Here is a 17,091-nt window from a genome sequence, read left to right as displayed (position 1 = left end):
GAATGACATGGTGTTTATATAGGGAGCATGTTTTATTTGATTAACTTGTGAAGACTGCTTAGCAATCTCCACTTTTATTCAAATGGGAAGTAAAATAGGTGAGAGAGCTTGTTTTATAGTTATTTTAAAATCCCCAGTCATCCCTACCGTATCTTATAGGCTCATAGTTATTTAATGAATACTTTCTCCCTAATGCTACTCTACATGTTGTATGATTGGAACCACGTTTTAAAATGATTTTTCCTAATTATGTGCATTAACTGGATTTGTTAGGAATGCCGATACATTATAATCAGGGTCAATTAACCTCTACAGGATCGGTGTCCCCCCTCCCCCGAGGGACAGTTGAGCTAACGTAGGCTAATGTGATTAGCATGAGGTTGTAACAAGAAAATTTCCCAGGACATAGACATATCTGATATGGGCAGAAAGCTTACCTTCTTGTTAATCTAACTTTGCTGTCCAATTCACAGTAGCTATTACAGTGGAAGAATTCCATGTGATTGAGGGTGCACAATTATGAACAAATGTATTAATAAACCAATTAGGCACATTTGGGCAGTCTTAATACAACATTTTATACAGAAATTAAATGGTTCATTGAATCAGTCTAAATATTTGCACATACACTGCCATCTAGTGGCCAAAATCTAAATTGCCCCTAACCTGAAATAGTACATTATGGCCTTTCTCTTGCATTTCAACAATGATGGAAAAAAACCGCATGTGTTTTTCTCCTACATTGATTTCACATTTACGCAAACTTCAAGGTGTTTCCTTTCAAATGGTATCAAGAATATGCATATCCTTGCTCCAGGTCCTGAGCTACAGGCAGTTCGATTTGGGTATGTCATTTTAGACGAAAATTGGAAAATAAAAAGGGTCCGATCCTTTTAATAGTATTGGTGCCGCGCATGATAGGGAATAAATCTCGATTTGTCAATAGGCTGCCACGCGAGGGCGTTTGTGTTAGTTTACATGAATTAAACGTTTTGTGTTGCAGTGGTATTCCATTTAATCGGCATATCATTGATCCATTTCGAATGGCCATACTCTACACTGTTGATTTGCAAGTAGTATTTTGTCAAATAATTTACCGTTTTCAAGTATTTTTCTCCTGAAGTGGGTGCCCCCCTCCTATTTGGAGCTGCGTGTGTGGAGTGCCCTCTGCTCATTCACTGTTTTCTTTGAGATTTCGACATGGACTGATGTGAGCGCGATACAGAACATAATGCATCGCTTAGGCTTCAGAAAAGTTGCTGGTTATAAAATAATGACCTGTCCAATTACGATAAAATCACCACCAAACAAAAATCTAAAAGCACATATTCCAACATACCATTTCCGCACTCTGTGTTGTTGTTCCCAATCACGTCCGTTTGGTAGTTATATAGTCAAGCCAATCCACCACACACCCACATTCACAGCAAACCCGACGGTGATAACAGTGCATTGCAGAACTTCACCTTGGTTTGAAAGTAAACGTCATGGTGAAAAGCGAGGTGGATGTGACTATAAACGCGGAGGAGGCTCCAGTGGCAAGTGGGCCTAAACCAGCCAAGAAAAAGAAAAATAAGAAAAAAAAGAATAAGCCTGGCAAATACAGTGTTCTTGTGCTAGACGCTGTCAAAAAGTTGAATGAGCGAAGCGGTTCCTCTTTGGTAAAAATTTATAATGAAGCCAAGAAGGCAAGCTGGTTTGATGAGCAGAATGGGCGAACCTACCTGCGGTATTCTATCCGAGCGCTGGTACTCAACAACACGCTGATCCAAGTAAAGGGCATGGGGGCGAACGGTTCCTTCAAGCTCAATGAAGATAAGTTCGCGAAAGAGGTACCGAAAAAGACTCAGTCCAAGCCAGCCAAGACCACCACGAAAACTGCCAAAGCATCGACTACCAAGAAGGCAACCGTCAAGCCAAAGGCGAAGAGCAGCCCGAAGAAGGCACCAGATGCAAAGAAGCCCGCGGCTAAAATTAAGAAGCTGGGTGTCAAAAAGGTGATCGCTGCACAGAAGAACAAGAAGCCGAAGAAGGCCAGCAAGCCACCAGCCAAGTCACCGAGGAAGAAGTAGCCTAGTCGCTATCAAATACAGAACTTTATTTGAGATTTTTATTTTTACACATCTTTTGTAGTTTTTTTTCCTTCCATGGTTGGTTTCACTGGCATACAATGCATAATCAACGGATTATTATAGGCTAAAAGTTGTTTTCTATGTTTATTCTCTGCAAGGCAATGATTGTCTCAGTGGCGTATTGTCAGAGGGACCATGAGTGTAGTGTTGCTTTGAAAAACAGGCAACGCCCCCAGTTTTATGTTGTCACTTGTCAGTCCGAGAGATGCCCTGCTACAAAATGTTACATTGTAACCAATATGTTTTTACCTTTACCCAAAGGTTTCCCCTTACGGATATGACCAGGAAATCCTAGTCGTGGCTTTTCATTCTTTTCGAGGTGGCTGACAACATTGCGAAAGTGGTATTTGTAATTCTGAGAAACTGATGGTTTAAAAGACTAGGTCTATTTGATGAGCATTGTATTGTCTCTTCGGGACACGTGGCATTGAAGTGATTGTTAATCTCTGTAAATAAATACCTTAACACGGTCTTTTTTGCATTTTGTGATAAACATTTCTATTTAATGTGAGGATAATTTCCTACACTGTCTGTTTACTATACATAGACCAATATCCGAATACTATGGAGTATCTTATTTAATCATGCATGTTGGACTCATTTGTTTTTCAATGAGACAAATCTCAATGAGTGTCTCCCCATATTGTTCAGCTCCATATTTTCTGGTTGGTCTCATAGCTGCGGAAGAAGGGGTGCTGGGGATGCTAAAGCGCCCCTGAAATCGGGATTAATTAAAATAATTACATCAAAAATACAAATGTAATGCACTGGGCCCTTACTTGTCCTGTATTAGCAGACATAATTCTGTGGCGCAGCAAGAACTTGAGTGATTTGGAGCACATGGTATTAACGAACTGTTCATCTTTGTTGTATTTTGTTTAATTGAAAGTGTATATCCTGCCTAGTGGCTCAGTTTTTAACCACACAGCTAACCATCCTAAAATCTGGATAGGTGTTAGGTGTAACGTTAACATTAGCCCATAGGCCTGCTATGCTACGCTATTATATTTGGTTATGTTACATAAAATGCTAATTATGTGATCTTGCAAGACATTGATTAAGCTTTGATCTAACTTTACTAAACGAGCACCATTGTGAGAAGTGATCTGTTTGTGATGAGTAGGACAATTTGGTGTAGGCAACGGATCTTGGTAAGTGTTCTTGTAAATGATTGGAGCACCCCTTGGTTCAAAAATGACAGCGCTAAGTAAACTTTGATTTGATTAGCTTGAACACATGGTTACAATATACCTTATTTCAGAATAAAATAAAACAGAGCGGTGGACTATCAATGTCTATAATTGATTTTCATAGATTTAATAAAGTAGTGAACATAAATCGTTAATGTGCAGGCAATTCATTTTAAAACAGCCATACAAATCTAGCTTTTAGTGTGGTGTATTCATGCATCTCAAACTCTAAAATATATATATTATTTTAGAAACTATAACCTAAATGCATTATCTCCAACTTGGCCCAATTTCCATTTTCCTACCCCGACATAGCCTACCAAGCTAGCGTCTCAACCAATAGCCAATATAGGCTAAATATCCCAAGCAGGGCTACAGCAACTTCCAGAAAGGGTCAGGCTCTTGGGCTTTGTGGTGGCTACTCTGGTTTGGGTGTCCTCGGCAAAATGGTGTCGCTGTAATCAAGGGGTCACATATCGTTCTGGGTTCCACTGTGCAAGAGCAGGTCTGTGGAGTTTTATGAACATTAACGCAGACACATTAATTTATATATATTTTTCAATGTTCTGATGTTCTTAACTTGTCAAGCCTCCAACGGGCCTCTGCAGTGCATACATGTAGCCTACATATTTATTTGATTTGTCATTCTATTTTTTTTTCTTTCTATTACTACACAGCATCTTCAGAGTCTCTCATTCTCTTTCTGTTGTCAGTTCACATGACATGCATTTAGTGGCGGCTTGAGTGTAGGAGCTAATTACACAACAGGGCAATTTTAAGTGTATAACGGTATAATCGTTTTCAAGATCATATGTAGTTTAGTCAATTTACACATGGGGCTTGCACACTCAACAAATGCAAATATCTAATGGGACAGAATCTGGCTCTGGAGCAGAAGCTTGCACACTGCAGCTCTTTTAGAATCACAAAATTAAATCGTTAATAATACAGAATCAGATTATTGTACCATAAAACCCACTAAGATTATGGAAACAGACCTTCGTAAATTTCCCCCCTATTGGCAAAATAGTGGAGAGATCCTTTTACCTTATAAGGAAGAAAACACCAGTCAGACAGGTTTTAGAATGATAAGAATAATGAGACAAAATCCTTATCATTCAGTTTAACCATTTCTAGATTGAGTACTGTTCTCATATGAAGAATGAGAGAACCCAAAATAATTCAGAATTCTATTTTGTATGAACATTTTGCTGCTTGTGAATTATATTATCAAAATGTTCTCATCCTATGTAAATTGGGAAATTGTGTAACCAAATAATGAAAACCGCCAACAATTACTTTTTAAAATAAAATACAAGTATTACATGTTTGTCTGCTACATTCAAACAATTAATTGTATAGAAAAGTCTTTGTCTTAACGAAATAGGCTCCCCTATGAAGTTTTGTACATAGTGTGTTCCAGTGAGCGCAGAGGGTCACGGAAGAGCCTTGGTAAGTGTACTTCCGTCTTCCCCCAGCGGATACAGAGAAATGGTAAGAGAATGTAGCTATCATTTTTACAATAAAAATAAAGACATTTCGACATTATTTCAACATCAGTCATACGATGAGCAGTATGTCGAGCCTTGCTTGCGTTAATGTGTATGTTTATTGCTAGATTTGGTTTGGTGGCTAGCTAGCTTAGCTAACGTCAGTTAGCATCCCCACCCAAAAGGGAGAATCTGTTTTTAGCCAGTGATGTAGCTAGATACAAGGTTAGTTTGTTAGTTTGGAAGTTAGTGCCAAATACTGTAAACTAAAGTATCCTTTCAAATGTATGCATAAATATAAACATACATTTTCGGGTAACTATTAGCTAGCTATCTGTAATGGTGAAGCAGGGAGCTCACGTCTGTAATTTTACGTCATCTATCAAGCTGGTTTATACAAAAAATGATTGCCATGAGTAAAGATCCCCATGCCACATCGATATATTTTCAAAGACAAGCTGGTAGAAGAGGCTAACTAGTTAGCAGAGATCTCTAATCTCAAGCAGACAGCCTAGGTATTTAAGAGGTATGCTGTCTCAACATTTGCTTTCATTTGTCCTCACCACCATAAGTTATGCACTTGCATCTCGCCTGAATTATTTTGCTTTGCAGTAGGTAGGTCCAAAGTCTCTAGATTTCTCTTAATTGCACTTCACACACATAGGGTTGCAGTAAGACTTGCCCACTGAAATGTCCGCCCCCATTTACATCGACGGGGCTGCAGTGGAGCGGGTTTGAGAGCTTCAAGTTCCTTGGTGTCCACATCAATAACAAACTGTCATGGTCCAAAAACACCAATACAGTCGTGAAGAGGGCTCAACAACGCCTATTCCCCCTAAGGAGACTGAAATGATTTGGCATGGGTCCTCAGATTCTCAAAAAGTTCTACAGCTGCACCATCGAGAGCATCACCGCTTGGTATGGTAACTGCTTGGCATCTGACGCAAGGTGCTACAGAGAGTAGTGCGAACAGCCCAGTACTTCACTGGGGCCAAGCTTCTTGTCATCCAGGAGCTCTATATATGGCGGTGTCAGAGGAAGGCCCTAAAAATTGTCAAAGACTCTAGCCAGCCAAGTCATAGACTGTTTGCTCTGTTACAGCCCAGTACCGGAGCGCCAAGTCTACATCCAAAATGCTCCTTAACAGCTTCTACCCTGCAAGCCATAAGACTGCTGAACAGTTAATCAAATGGCTACCCAGACTATTTGCATTGACCCTCTTTTTTACACTGCTGCTAATCTCTGTTTATTATCTATGCATAGTCACTTTAGCGCTACCTACATGTACATATTACCTCAATTACATCGACTAACCTGTACCCCTACACGTTGACTCAGTACCGGTACCCCCTGTATATAACCTTGTTATATTGTTACTTTAGTTTATAAAAAAAAAAAAGGTTGCAAATATTTTCTTACTTAAAAAAAAGAAGAAAAATTGCAAATAAACTCACTTCTGAGTGAGGATCAAGGTAAGGTCTACTACACCTGTTGTATGCGTCACATGTGACAAATAACATTTCAAATCAAATGTTTTCTCGGCCCAAATCAGATGCAGACTGGATTGAAGTAGCTAGATATTGTCATTCTGAAAATGCATGTAGTGGCAGTGCACTCGACTGGCCCTAGGCCAGAGCCAATGTGTACACACCATCCTTATCTATTATAGGCTTTATTCAATGTAAAACATAGCAAACATTTCTAAAAACCTGTTTTTGCCTTGTCATTATGTTATGTGTAGATTGAGGGAGGGGAAACAATTTCATCTATTTTAGAATAAGGCTGTAATCAAACAAAATGTGGAAAAAGTCAAGGGGGAACTTGCTTAGTTAAATCAAATTAAGAGGTTCTGAATACTTTTCGAATGCACTGTACTCATGTGGTCAATATACTTGAGGGACTCCTGGATGTATCAATTTAATGGTGACTTCACTCATGTTCCACAGTCAACATTATTGTTTTGCATTTGGGTTGTTAGGCCTATTTGAATTTTTACTGACTGTGTTTGAGTTTCTGGGATGGTGAAACCAGTGTTGAGCTTTTAGAAACCGCAGTATCAAATACGCACTGCTGAGCTGTGTTGTCAGCCCAACCACGAGCCATTGCTATGGAAGACACAGTATGCCAAGAATTTTAGCTGCAGGTCTAGGCCTGCATGCCTGACTACTTTTGCCCTCAGTTTGTAAGGAGAGGTGGTGGTGTAGGAATAAGGGTAAGGGCCTTTTTTAGCTAATAGTTTTAGAGGATAGTAGGGTGGAGTGAGGTGGTATTTGGTGGTAAGAGAGGCAGAGGCTGCGGTCCAGTTCACTCCCCCTCTTGGATGTAAAATAGGATTTAGGGAAAGGGCATCTTCGTTATAGTAGCTAAGTAAAGCGTGGTAGGGGTATTTGGTGGAGTGTATGGGAGATATCCCCTCATCTTCTAACTTTTTTTCCTCCTCTTCCTCTCTTTCTCCCTCAGACAGCAACTCTGCGCCCGTACCTCAACGCTGTGCGTGCCACGCTGCAGGCCGCCCTCTGTCTGGAGAACTTCTCCTCTCAGGTGGTGGAGCGCCACAACAAGCCAGAGGTGGAGGTCCGGTGAGTCCCTGTGTGTCTGTCTGTGTGCGGGATAGTGTGTGTTTTCGGGTATTTGACCTTGCAGGTGTATGTTATCCCCCTCAGGAGAGTGTGTTTGACCTATCATGTGTATGTTATCCCCCTCAGGAGAGTGTGTTTGACCTATCATGTGTATGTTATCCCCCTCAGGAGAGTGTGTTTGACCTATCATGTGTATGTTATCCCCCTCAGGAGAGTGTGTTTGACCTAGCATGTGTATGCTATCCCCCTCAGGAGAGTGTGTTTGACCTAGCATGTGTATGCTATCCCCCTCAGGAGAGTGTGTTTGACCTATCATGTGTATGTTATCCCCCTCAGGATAGTGTGTTTGACCTATCATGTGTATGTTATCCCCCTCAGGAGAGTGTGTTTGACCTATCATGTGTATGTTATCCCCCTCAGGAGCAGTAAAGAGTTGCTGCTGCAGCCAGTCATCATCAGTCGTAATGACAAGGAGAAGGTTCTTATCGAGGGCTCCATCAACTCAGTCCGAGTCAGCATCGCTGTCAAGCAGGTCAGTGAGACTACTTATTCCAACGTGTTTAACTTGTCCTTCGGTGCAGTTGACATGCGTGATTTTAGGTGACTTTCATGCTTTATTCATATTTAGGGATATTTTTCAACGTCATTGTCGTTACCCTAACAGAAGTGCAGAGATGTAAGCTCAGCTGTACCCTTTTCCCCCCTGTTATGTGAGGATGATTGTTTGCTGGTTTGTCATAGACATGAAATGTATACTGTGATTAGTTGTTTTTTACTACCTGGTGTATGATTGCTGGCTTTTAGAGCTGTAGCCTGTGATTGGTGGGTGCTAAGTCTGACTGCTGTGTGATTTGCTGTGTCCCTGAAGGCAGATGAGATTGAGAAGATCCTGTGCCATAAGTTCATGCGCTTCATGATGATGAGAGCAGAGAACTTCTTCATCCTGAGGAGGAAACCAGTGGAGGTGAGAAATGAGAGGGACTGGTGGTGCAACCAACAGTTTGAGTTGAAACATTATGATAATGTTTGTTCCCCTCTTAGAGAACTCAAGCGGTCATATTTTCACACTTTCAAATAAAATGTTTATATAGAAAACAATTGGCAGTGCAAAGAGCAAAACGGCCTCAGTGTTTACTCATCATTCCCCTCCTTTATCTCTCCCCCTCTCCTTCATTTGTCCGCAGGGCTATGACATCAGTTTCCTCATCACCAACTTCCACACAGAGCAGATGTACAAACACAAGCTGGTGGACTTCGTCATCCATTTCATGGAAGAGATCGACAAGGAGATCAGTGAGATGAAGCTGTCTGTCAATGCCAGGGCCCGTATCGTCGCTGAGGAGTTCCTCAAAAACGTGAGTCCTGTCTGTCTCTTTTACTTTCTGTCTTTTCACCTAGAAGTTTTCATTTGACCTGACATCCATGTTTTTGACTTACGCAGTTCTAAGAAAATTCCCAAACATTCCTTACGCTGATCACAACTGTCAACATGGTTTCTTGGAGGGTGCGCATCACAGGACAGAGAGAGAAGGGGCAAAAGTGTGACCAGTCAATCGCAGTCGAAAAAAGTAAAGACTCGTCAGACCAATGGGGTGTGGCCCTTCATTAAGGTATCCCTGTGCTCAAAAATATTGATGTTTGTACATAATGAATATTCACAGCCTCATTTAATTTCTGCTTTTAGAACAAAGCTTTAAAATCAGGGTGGGTCCTTAAAATGAAACCCTAATCAATATTAATGAGCACAGGGAAATTCAGATTTTTTTTTTTATAATGTAAACAGTTTTATTTTACTTTTTTTTTTAATATAAATATTATATGCACACCATTTTTTTGCTATGTTTTTGTTACAACAAACATTCAAACCTGAGGAAAAATGAATTGGTGCACTTGATTCTTGTCTTAATACACACAGAGCAGACCCTATCATTGATGGAAATTATTGTGATGATAATAATAGTGCTGGCAGTGATGATGAATAAACCCCTTTATTGTTTGTTTGCATTTTGGTGTGTTATTTACGGAAAAAAGACATTACACTACATTATTTTATTAATGAATCATTAACTATTTACATAGGGGGGAATTCCTACATGGGACTTAATTTTTTTACCGCATTCTGACTTTGAACTTAAGCATGGGGAAATGCATGTGCCAGCCAGGTATTCGTTTGGGATGGAGATTGCAGAAATGGAGGTGTGTTTACAGATATGCTTATTCTGACTTTGACTTGAATTCCACCACCTTTATGCGTGTGGAACAATGAAGGTCGAGTAACCTGTCAGTTCCAAGTGGAAAAACATTACTTTTTTCTGACAAATAACACCATTCTCCATGCCCTGTAATTTACAAATTGATAAGGGCTAGGTAAATGACTTAATCTGGATAAGGGGATTGGAAATGTAAATGACAATCTTTTAGATCCATTTGACCTTATCACTGGAGTTGTGAAACCAGTCATTTGGCAGCAAACTGAAGCGTATCACCTTTTCCACAGTGAAGTTAATGAAATGCTGTTCTTATAACTTGCAGGGATGTAATTGAGACCCAACCTATAGGCTTCTGAAGCCATGCACACATGACAGTATAGCGTCATTGCTGATTTCTAGAAGGTTTTAATTAAACGCCTGGACTTTCCACCAGTGGAGGCTGCTGAGAGGAGGACAGCTCATAATAATGGCTGTAATGGAATGGAATCGAAGACAAACGTGGTTTTTAAAACGTAACTACAAATATTCAAATGTATTTAAGTTAATACCTGCTGCTGAGGGGGGGGTCTGCTCATAATGTGTTTGATGATACCTTTCCATTTATTCTGCTCCAGCCATAACCACGTGTCCGTCCTCCCCAATTAAGGTGCCACCAACCTCCTGTGCTGCAGTCAATTTGTGCAATAGATTAGGAAATAAAGCAGATTGCGTTCTTCATTTCACCTGTCACATTATTTAACATTATGAAGCTTACCATAGTTCCCCAGAACAGTTGAGCCAGTCACGTGTGGTATTCAATTCACTACTAGATGTTTGCCATCAGATAACGGCTGACGTGCTTTAGAAGTAAAAAAAAATATATAATCCGAGTTCTTTACAGCTGTCATTTTTTTCCCCCTATAATTGTTTCCCTTCTCTGTGCACCAATACTTTTCCTTCAGAAAAGCATGCATCACAACTTTATTCATTTGCACAATTTCTCTTCTTTAGGATTGTTGGCGGATCGCATCCAATTTAAGGTGCATGCACCGCCACCTACTGTACTGGAGTGTGAGGCTATTCACTGTCTACCAACATTTAGGCTCCCGAGATGCGAAGCGGTCTAAGGCACTGCATCTCAGTGTAAGAGGTGTCATTACAGACCCTGGTTAGATTCCAGGCTGTATCACAACTGGCCGTGATTGGGAGTCCCATAGGGGTTTGGCTGTCATTGTAAATAAGAATGTGTTCTTAACTGGCTTGCCTAGTTAAATAGAGGTTACATTTAAATTATTATTATTTTTAATCTTTGTGATACAGTATTGTAAAATTGGGGAAAAGGAAAAATTATCCTGCCAACTATTAGCCCTCTAAAAAAAAATAAACACCACCCCATTCCACGATTTTACCCTACCAACAGTCTGTGAGGACAGAACACTATGGCTCAACACCCCCTGCAACTGTTCTGCAGTAAAACCTTGCAGTCCCAAGTATTTATCTGCCGCTGCCACCACAACCTCTATTTTATGTGACTTTCCATCGAGTTCTGGAGTACAATTGACAACCATAGCTATGAATGCCAAGAAACCTACCTTACTGAAGCACATATTCTTCCCATCACTCTCTATTAGTCTCTGCCTACTCACAGGAATCCTCTCAGGATCCCTCACACAATTGATATTGTGTATGATAATGACATTCGGTAGCTACTAGCTACTGTTCAACCCCTATTGTACTTACCTTCCAATAGTTCATGGATTGAACAATTGCATATGCCAACTTTCAGGATGAATCAAACCACTATTTTTGATTCACCAATATATTTAGTGCGTAAAGGCTCTCCAAACCTGTTTTTTTATTATTCATAAATACTTTCCTAACCCTAAATAATATATTCTAATGAGTCTGTCGAGAAATTTGTATTTAAGGCTACACCAAATTTAAAGGTATGGCTTTAGTTAAATGTAATGAAAACCCTATTGAATGAAAATGGCACAAGAAATTCTGTTGGCCAGCAAGTGGGAGGGTTTTCAGCGGTTAAATGTATTCAGCGTGCAAGGGAACCACGCCTGCAAAGCCCTTAAGGTAAGTCTGAATACCAACTACTGAGGAGTGCGTAGGAAAGGCATATTTCCTAAGTATGAATCGGGCCCATTTTTAAGTTCAAGGTCAGAATACCCATAGAGAGAAAAGTGCATAAAAAAAGTAATTAAGTTCCATTTACACACACTTAATTTGGGTCAGAATCGGCCCCTTTGTGTGAAAGCTCTCCAAACCTGTTTTTTTTATGTAGGTAGATTCATAAATACCTTCCATAGCCTAAATAATATACATTGCATTCGGAAAATATTTAGACCCCTTCCCTATTTCCATATTTTGTTACGTTACAGCCTTTTTCTAAAATGGATTTAAAAAAAAAAAAAATCCTCATCAACCCTATACACAACCCATAATGACAAAGTGAAAACAAGTTTAATTGTTTTTTTATTTGAGCAAATGTGTGTGTGTGTGTGTATGTGTATATATATATATATATATTTATATATATAAAAACAGGAATACCTTATTTAAATAAGTATTCAGACCCTTTGCTATGAGACTTAAAATTGAGCTCAGGTGCATCCTGTTTCCATTGATCATCCTTGAGATTTTTCTACAACTTGATTGGAGTCCACATGTGGTAAATTCATTTGATTGGACATGATTTGGAAAGGCACACACCTACAGTGGTGCAAAAAAAGTATTTAGTCAGCCACCAATTGTGCAAGTGCTCCCACTTAAAACGATGAGAGAGGCCTGTAATTTTCATCATAGGTACACTTCAACTATGACAGACAAAATGAGAAGAAAAAAATCCTGAAAACCACATTGTAGGATTTTTAATGAATTTATTTGCAAATTATGGTGGAAAATAAGTATTTGGTCACCTACAAACAAGCAAGATTTCTGGCTCTCACAGACTGTCCTCCACTTGTTACCTGTATTAATGGCACCTGTTTGAACTTGTTATCAGTATAAAAGACACCTGTCCACAACCTCAAACAGTCACACTCCAAACTCCACTATGGCCAAGACCAAAGAGCTGTCAAAGGACACCAGAAACTAAATTGTAGACCTGCACCAGGCTGGGAAGACTGCATCTGCAATAGGTAAGCAGCTTGGTTTGAAGAAATCAACTGTGGGAGCAATTATTAGGAAATGGAAGACATACAAGACCACTGATAATCTCCCTCGATCTGGGGCTCCACGCAAGATCTCACCCCGTGGGGGTAAAATGATCACAAGAACGGTGAGCAAAAATCCCAGAACCACACGGGGGGACCTAGTGAATGACCTGCAGAGAGCTGGGACCAAAGTAACAAAGCCTACCATCAGTAACACACTACGCCGCCAGGGACTCAAATCCTGCAGTGCCAGACGTGTCCCCCTGCTTAATCCAGGCCCGTCTGAAGTTTGCTAGAGAGCATTTGGATGATCCAGAAGAAGATTGGGAGAATGCCATATGGTCAGATGAAACCAAAATATAACTTTTTGGTAAAAACTCAACTCGTCGTATTTGGAGAACAAAGAATGCTGAGTTGCATCCAAAGAACACCATACCTACTGTGAAGCATGGGGGTGGAAACATCATGCTTTGGGGCTGTTTTCCTGCAAAGGGACCAGGACGACTGATCCGTGTAAAGGAAAGAATGAATGGGGCCATGTATCGTGAGATTTTGAGTGAAAACCTCCTTCCATCAGCAAGGGCATTGAAGATGAAACGTGGCTGGGTCTTTCAGCATGACAATGATCCCAAACACACCGCCCGGGCAACGAAGGAGTGGCTTCGTAAGAAGCATTTGGCCTATCCAGTCTCCAGATCTCAACCCCATAGAAAATCTTTGGAGGGAGTTGAAAGTCTGTGTTGCCTAGCAACAGCCCCAAAACATCACTGCTCTAGTGGAGATCTGCATGGAGGAATGGGCCAAAATACCAGCAACAGTGTGTGAAAACCTTGTGAAGACTTACAGAAAACGTTTGACCTCTGTCATTGCCAACAAAGGGTATATAACAAAGTATTGAGATAAACTTTTGTTATTGACCAAATACTTATTTTCCACCATAATTTGCAAATACATTCATAAAAAAATCCTACAATGTGATTTTCTGGATTTTTTTTCTCATTTTGTCTGTCATAGTTGAAGTGTACCTATGATGAAAATTACAGGCCTCTCATCTTTTTAAGTGGGATAACTTGCACAATTGGTGGCTGACTAAATAATGTTTTGCCCCACTGTATGCATCAGCCTACTAATTATACAAATAAGCCCTATTATATTTTTAAAATGTAATCAAATTTGCTAGCCTATAGGCCTACTTGTAACTGTGTAAGCTGCATGTGCTGCACCAGAATCGCATGTTCTCTTCTGCTTTGTTATGGTTTGAATGATGTGCGTAATTCCAGTCCATATAATACCCAGTACGGTATAGTAATACAGTTTACACTCAAAGATTAGCCAACTGGAGCTAGTCTAATCTATTGAACCAATGGGTTGTATTGTAACTATTTTATTATAGTGCAAGTATATTCATGACGTCATATAAAAGGGGATTGGGCAAGTTGGTCCGTGTTCATTAAAGTCAACCAAAGTGATATTCGTCTCTGGATTCTTTACATAAAGCATAACACTACACTGAAGAGAGCATATAGCTTGCTACATCTATGGGCTTTTCTGTCGTGCGTAATATGCAGTAGCCTATATCACATGTATTGGATAACGGCACAATCATGTGAGCCTTTTTGGGCTTGAGCTCACTAAATGTTAATGTAGGGTTCATAAAATGTATTTAATATGGTTCGTCAGATTCAGGTAGCACCAGGTTATAATTTTCATGCTGATCAAAGCTACAATCAAATCCAGAAATATTTATATGCTTTATAATGCTTTTGAATGACACTTCCGGTTTTGTAGGGAAATACCGGGTTACCCGGGAGAAAAGGGATTTATTCTCAGGATGAAACATTTGTAAAATACCAGGAAAATATTCAACCCTAGTGTGTAGCACTTGTTGTTAATCAAGCTAACAATCTATTCTCGGTAAAGTTATCTAGGTAGCTAGCTACATACATAGAAATAGGATAGACTGCCAATATTAGTTTTTTTAATGACACAAACGTTAGCTTGATCTACTAAAAACAACAATGTTAGCTAGCTAATTAACATATTTCATGGCCAAGATGTTCAAATGTTCATAGATGACCAGCAGGGTCAAATAACAATAATCAGTGGTTGTAGAGGGTGCAAGAGGAGTAAATGTCAGTTGGCTTTTCTTAGCCAATCATTCAGAGTATCTCTACCATTCCTGCTGTCTCTAGAGAGTTGAGAGAACTTAAATTCACACAGGACACCAGATAAGACAGGATAAATACTCCAGATATAACAGACTGACCCTAGCCCCCTGACACAAACTATTGCAGAATAAATACTGGAGGCTGAGACAGGAGGGGTCAGGAGACACTGGCCCCATCCGATGATACCCCCGTACGGGGCCAAACAAGCAGGATATAACCCCACCCATTTTGCCAAAGCACAGCCCCCACACCACTAGAGGGATATCTTCAACCACCAACTTACTAACCTGAGATAAGTTTGAGTATAGCCCACGAAGATCTCACCCACGGCACAAACCATGGGGGAGGGGGGGCGCCAACCCGGACAGGAAGATCACATTAGACTCAACCCACTCAAGTGGCGCACCCCTCCTAGGGACGGCATGGAAGAGCACCAGTAAGCCAGTGACTCAGCCCCTGTAATAGGGTTTGAGGCAGAGAATCCCAGTGGAGAGAGGGGAACCGGCCAGGCAGAGACAGCAAGGGCAGCTCTTTGCTCCAGTGCCTTTCCGTTCACCTTCACACTCCTGTTTCAGACTACACTCAAATTTATTTGAGTTAGATGACAAAAAACTACAAATCGCACCTTTTAAAACCTCTTACAGGTCGGACCCTTTTTCCCCCGTCTAAAATGACATACCCAAATCTAACTGCCTGTAACTCAGGACCTGACGCAAGGATATGCATATTCTTGATACTATTTGAAAGGAAACACTTTGAAGTTGTTGGAAATTAGAATTTAATATAGGAGAATAACACATTAGATCTGGTAAAAGATAATACAAAACAAAAAAAACATACCTTTTTAAAAAAAAAAGTTTGTTCCATCATCTTTGAAATGCAAGCGAAAGGCCATACATTAACATAGGAGCCTAGGTGTAATTTAGAATTTGTCCACAAGATGGCAGCAGGTGTGTGCAAAGTTTCAGACTGATCCAGTGAAGAATTACCTGACTACACAACATTTTGCATCAAGTCTGCCAGGAGTTTGCCCAAATTAGTCAATTTATACATTTAGAAGTACATAACTATAGAGAACATACAAAATGCTATGGTAATAATAGCTTCCCCACAGAAAAGACACATCTAGATGGCTGGGCGGGGTGGGTGTGGAGCCAGAGACAGAAGTGGGGTCAAACCGTAGAACTCAGCTCCAACTCCAACAAAACTACATTACATTTTTATCTCTGGGACCCTCAGGATGACAAATCAGAGCAAGATTACTGAATGTAAGTACATTATTTAGCCTCAGAGGTGAATGTGTCAAACCAGTTGCTGTGCACTATCATCAAACAATAGCATGGTATTATATATATTAAAAAAACTTTAACAAGGCACCCCTGTTACAGTTTTTGACAATTGCTTACACATGACATCTGAAACTATGGCTCCTTTTCTCTAGACTCTACACACAAAACCCCAAAACACACACAACATGCAAAACGTCACATCTCTTGCAAAACAAACACTTAATTCCAAACAATTTGAACTCTTCTCAAAATTGTGTTTTTGCAACAAAACTCTACACACAAACCATAAAATCCGCTCTTATACACGCCAACTACACACAGATTTGAAAAATGTAAAAACACTACCATCTTGTGTCTTTTGCATGTTCAATGTGCAGTGGAGTCCACGGCAGTTCATCATAGCACACGTACATGTGCACAAATATATACAGTATGTATGCATATTCAGTATATATTTACACTATAAACATAAATGCAAGGGGGGAAAAAATAACATTGATCTATTTCTCAAAACGTATTTTCATCCATATTTCGGGATGAACAGTAACAGACAAAACAAATACAGTACAAGATAAACAAATAGGCTTGTTACTATAAAGAAAAAAACAATTAGAGTGCATCCTGTCTCCTATTTGGGTCTGGCCACAGCACCTCATCAACATCACAAGCGATGTTCTCTCTGGCTAAACAGCGGGGGAAGTAGCGTCTGGAGTGGCGTATCCAGCCCTGTCATGCCCCCTCGTTTATGTCACCACAGGCCTCCTCTTTGTCCTCGTCCCCCTCTTACTCTCTCCAAAATTTGCCTCCATTGTTGTCCAAACCAAGAAAGCCAACCTGAAGTCTATTTATAGCGCTCAAGCTCTGATTTCGAAGTGAAGAAATTAGCTATA

General features: G+C 40.1%; 2 protein-coding genes across 2 annotated transcripts; both read left to right on the top strand.

The window, feature by feature from the left end:
* The first annotated feature begins 31 nt into the window (after positions 1–31).
* Positions 32–2,602, top strand: h1-10 (H1.10 linker histone). The gene has a single exon (XM_021569240.3). It carries the CDS (start codon positions 1,488–1,490, stop codon positions 2,070–2,072), a length of 585 nt encoding a protein of 194 aa, XP_021424915.3. The 5' UTR covers positions 32–1,487; the 3' UTR covers positions 2,073–2,602.
* Positions 2,603–4,728: 2,126 nt separating this feature from the next.
* LOC110494296 (actin-related protein 2/3 complex subunit 4) lies at positions 4,729–9,387 on the top strand. Its single transcript, XM_090205710.1, has 6 exons — positions 4,729–4,816; positions 7,273–7,391; positions 7,812–7,923; positions 8,260–8,355; positions 8,576–8,746; positions 8,833–9,387. Exons 1-6 carry the CDS (start codon positions 4,814–4,816, stop codon positions 8,836–8,838), a joined length of 507 nt encoding a protein of 168 aa, XP_090061836.1. The 5' UTR covers positions 4,729–4,813; the 3' UTR covers positions 8,839–9,387.
* Positions 9,388–17,091: the final 7,704 nt, after the last annotated feature.

This window comes from Oncorhynchus mykiss, chromosome 17, assembly GCF_057628025.1.
Source record: "Oncorhynchus mykiss isolate SJ-2025 chromosome 17, ASM5762802v1, whole genome shotgun sequence".
In the NCBI taxonomy this organism is placed as follows: domain Eukaryota; kingdom Metazoa; phylum Chordata; class Actinopteri; order Salmoniformes; family Salmonidae; genus Oncorhynchus; species Oncorhynchus mykiss.
This window is presented reverse-complemented; position numbering and strand designations above follow the sequence as displayed.

Excerpts from the sequence above, each read along its gene's own strand:
- h1-10 (XM_021569240.3), top strand. The coding sequence starts at position 1,488 with ATGGTGAAAAGCGAGGTGGATGTGACTATAAACGCGGAGGAGGCTCCA.
- LOC110494296 (XM_090205710.1), top strand. Across the intron at positions 7,392-7,811 it reads AAGCCAGAGGTGGAGGTCCG|GAGCAGTAAAGAGTTGCTGC; the intron begins GTGAGTCCCTGT and ends TATCCCCCTCAG. Across the intron at positions 7,924-8,259 it reads TCAGCATCGCTGTCAAGCAG|GCAGATGAGATTGAGAAGAT; the intron begins GTCAGTGAGACT and ends GTGTCCCTGAAG.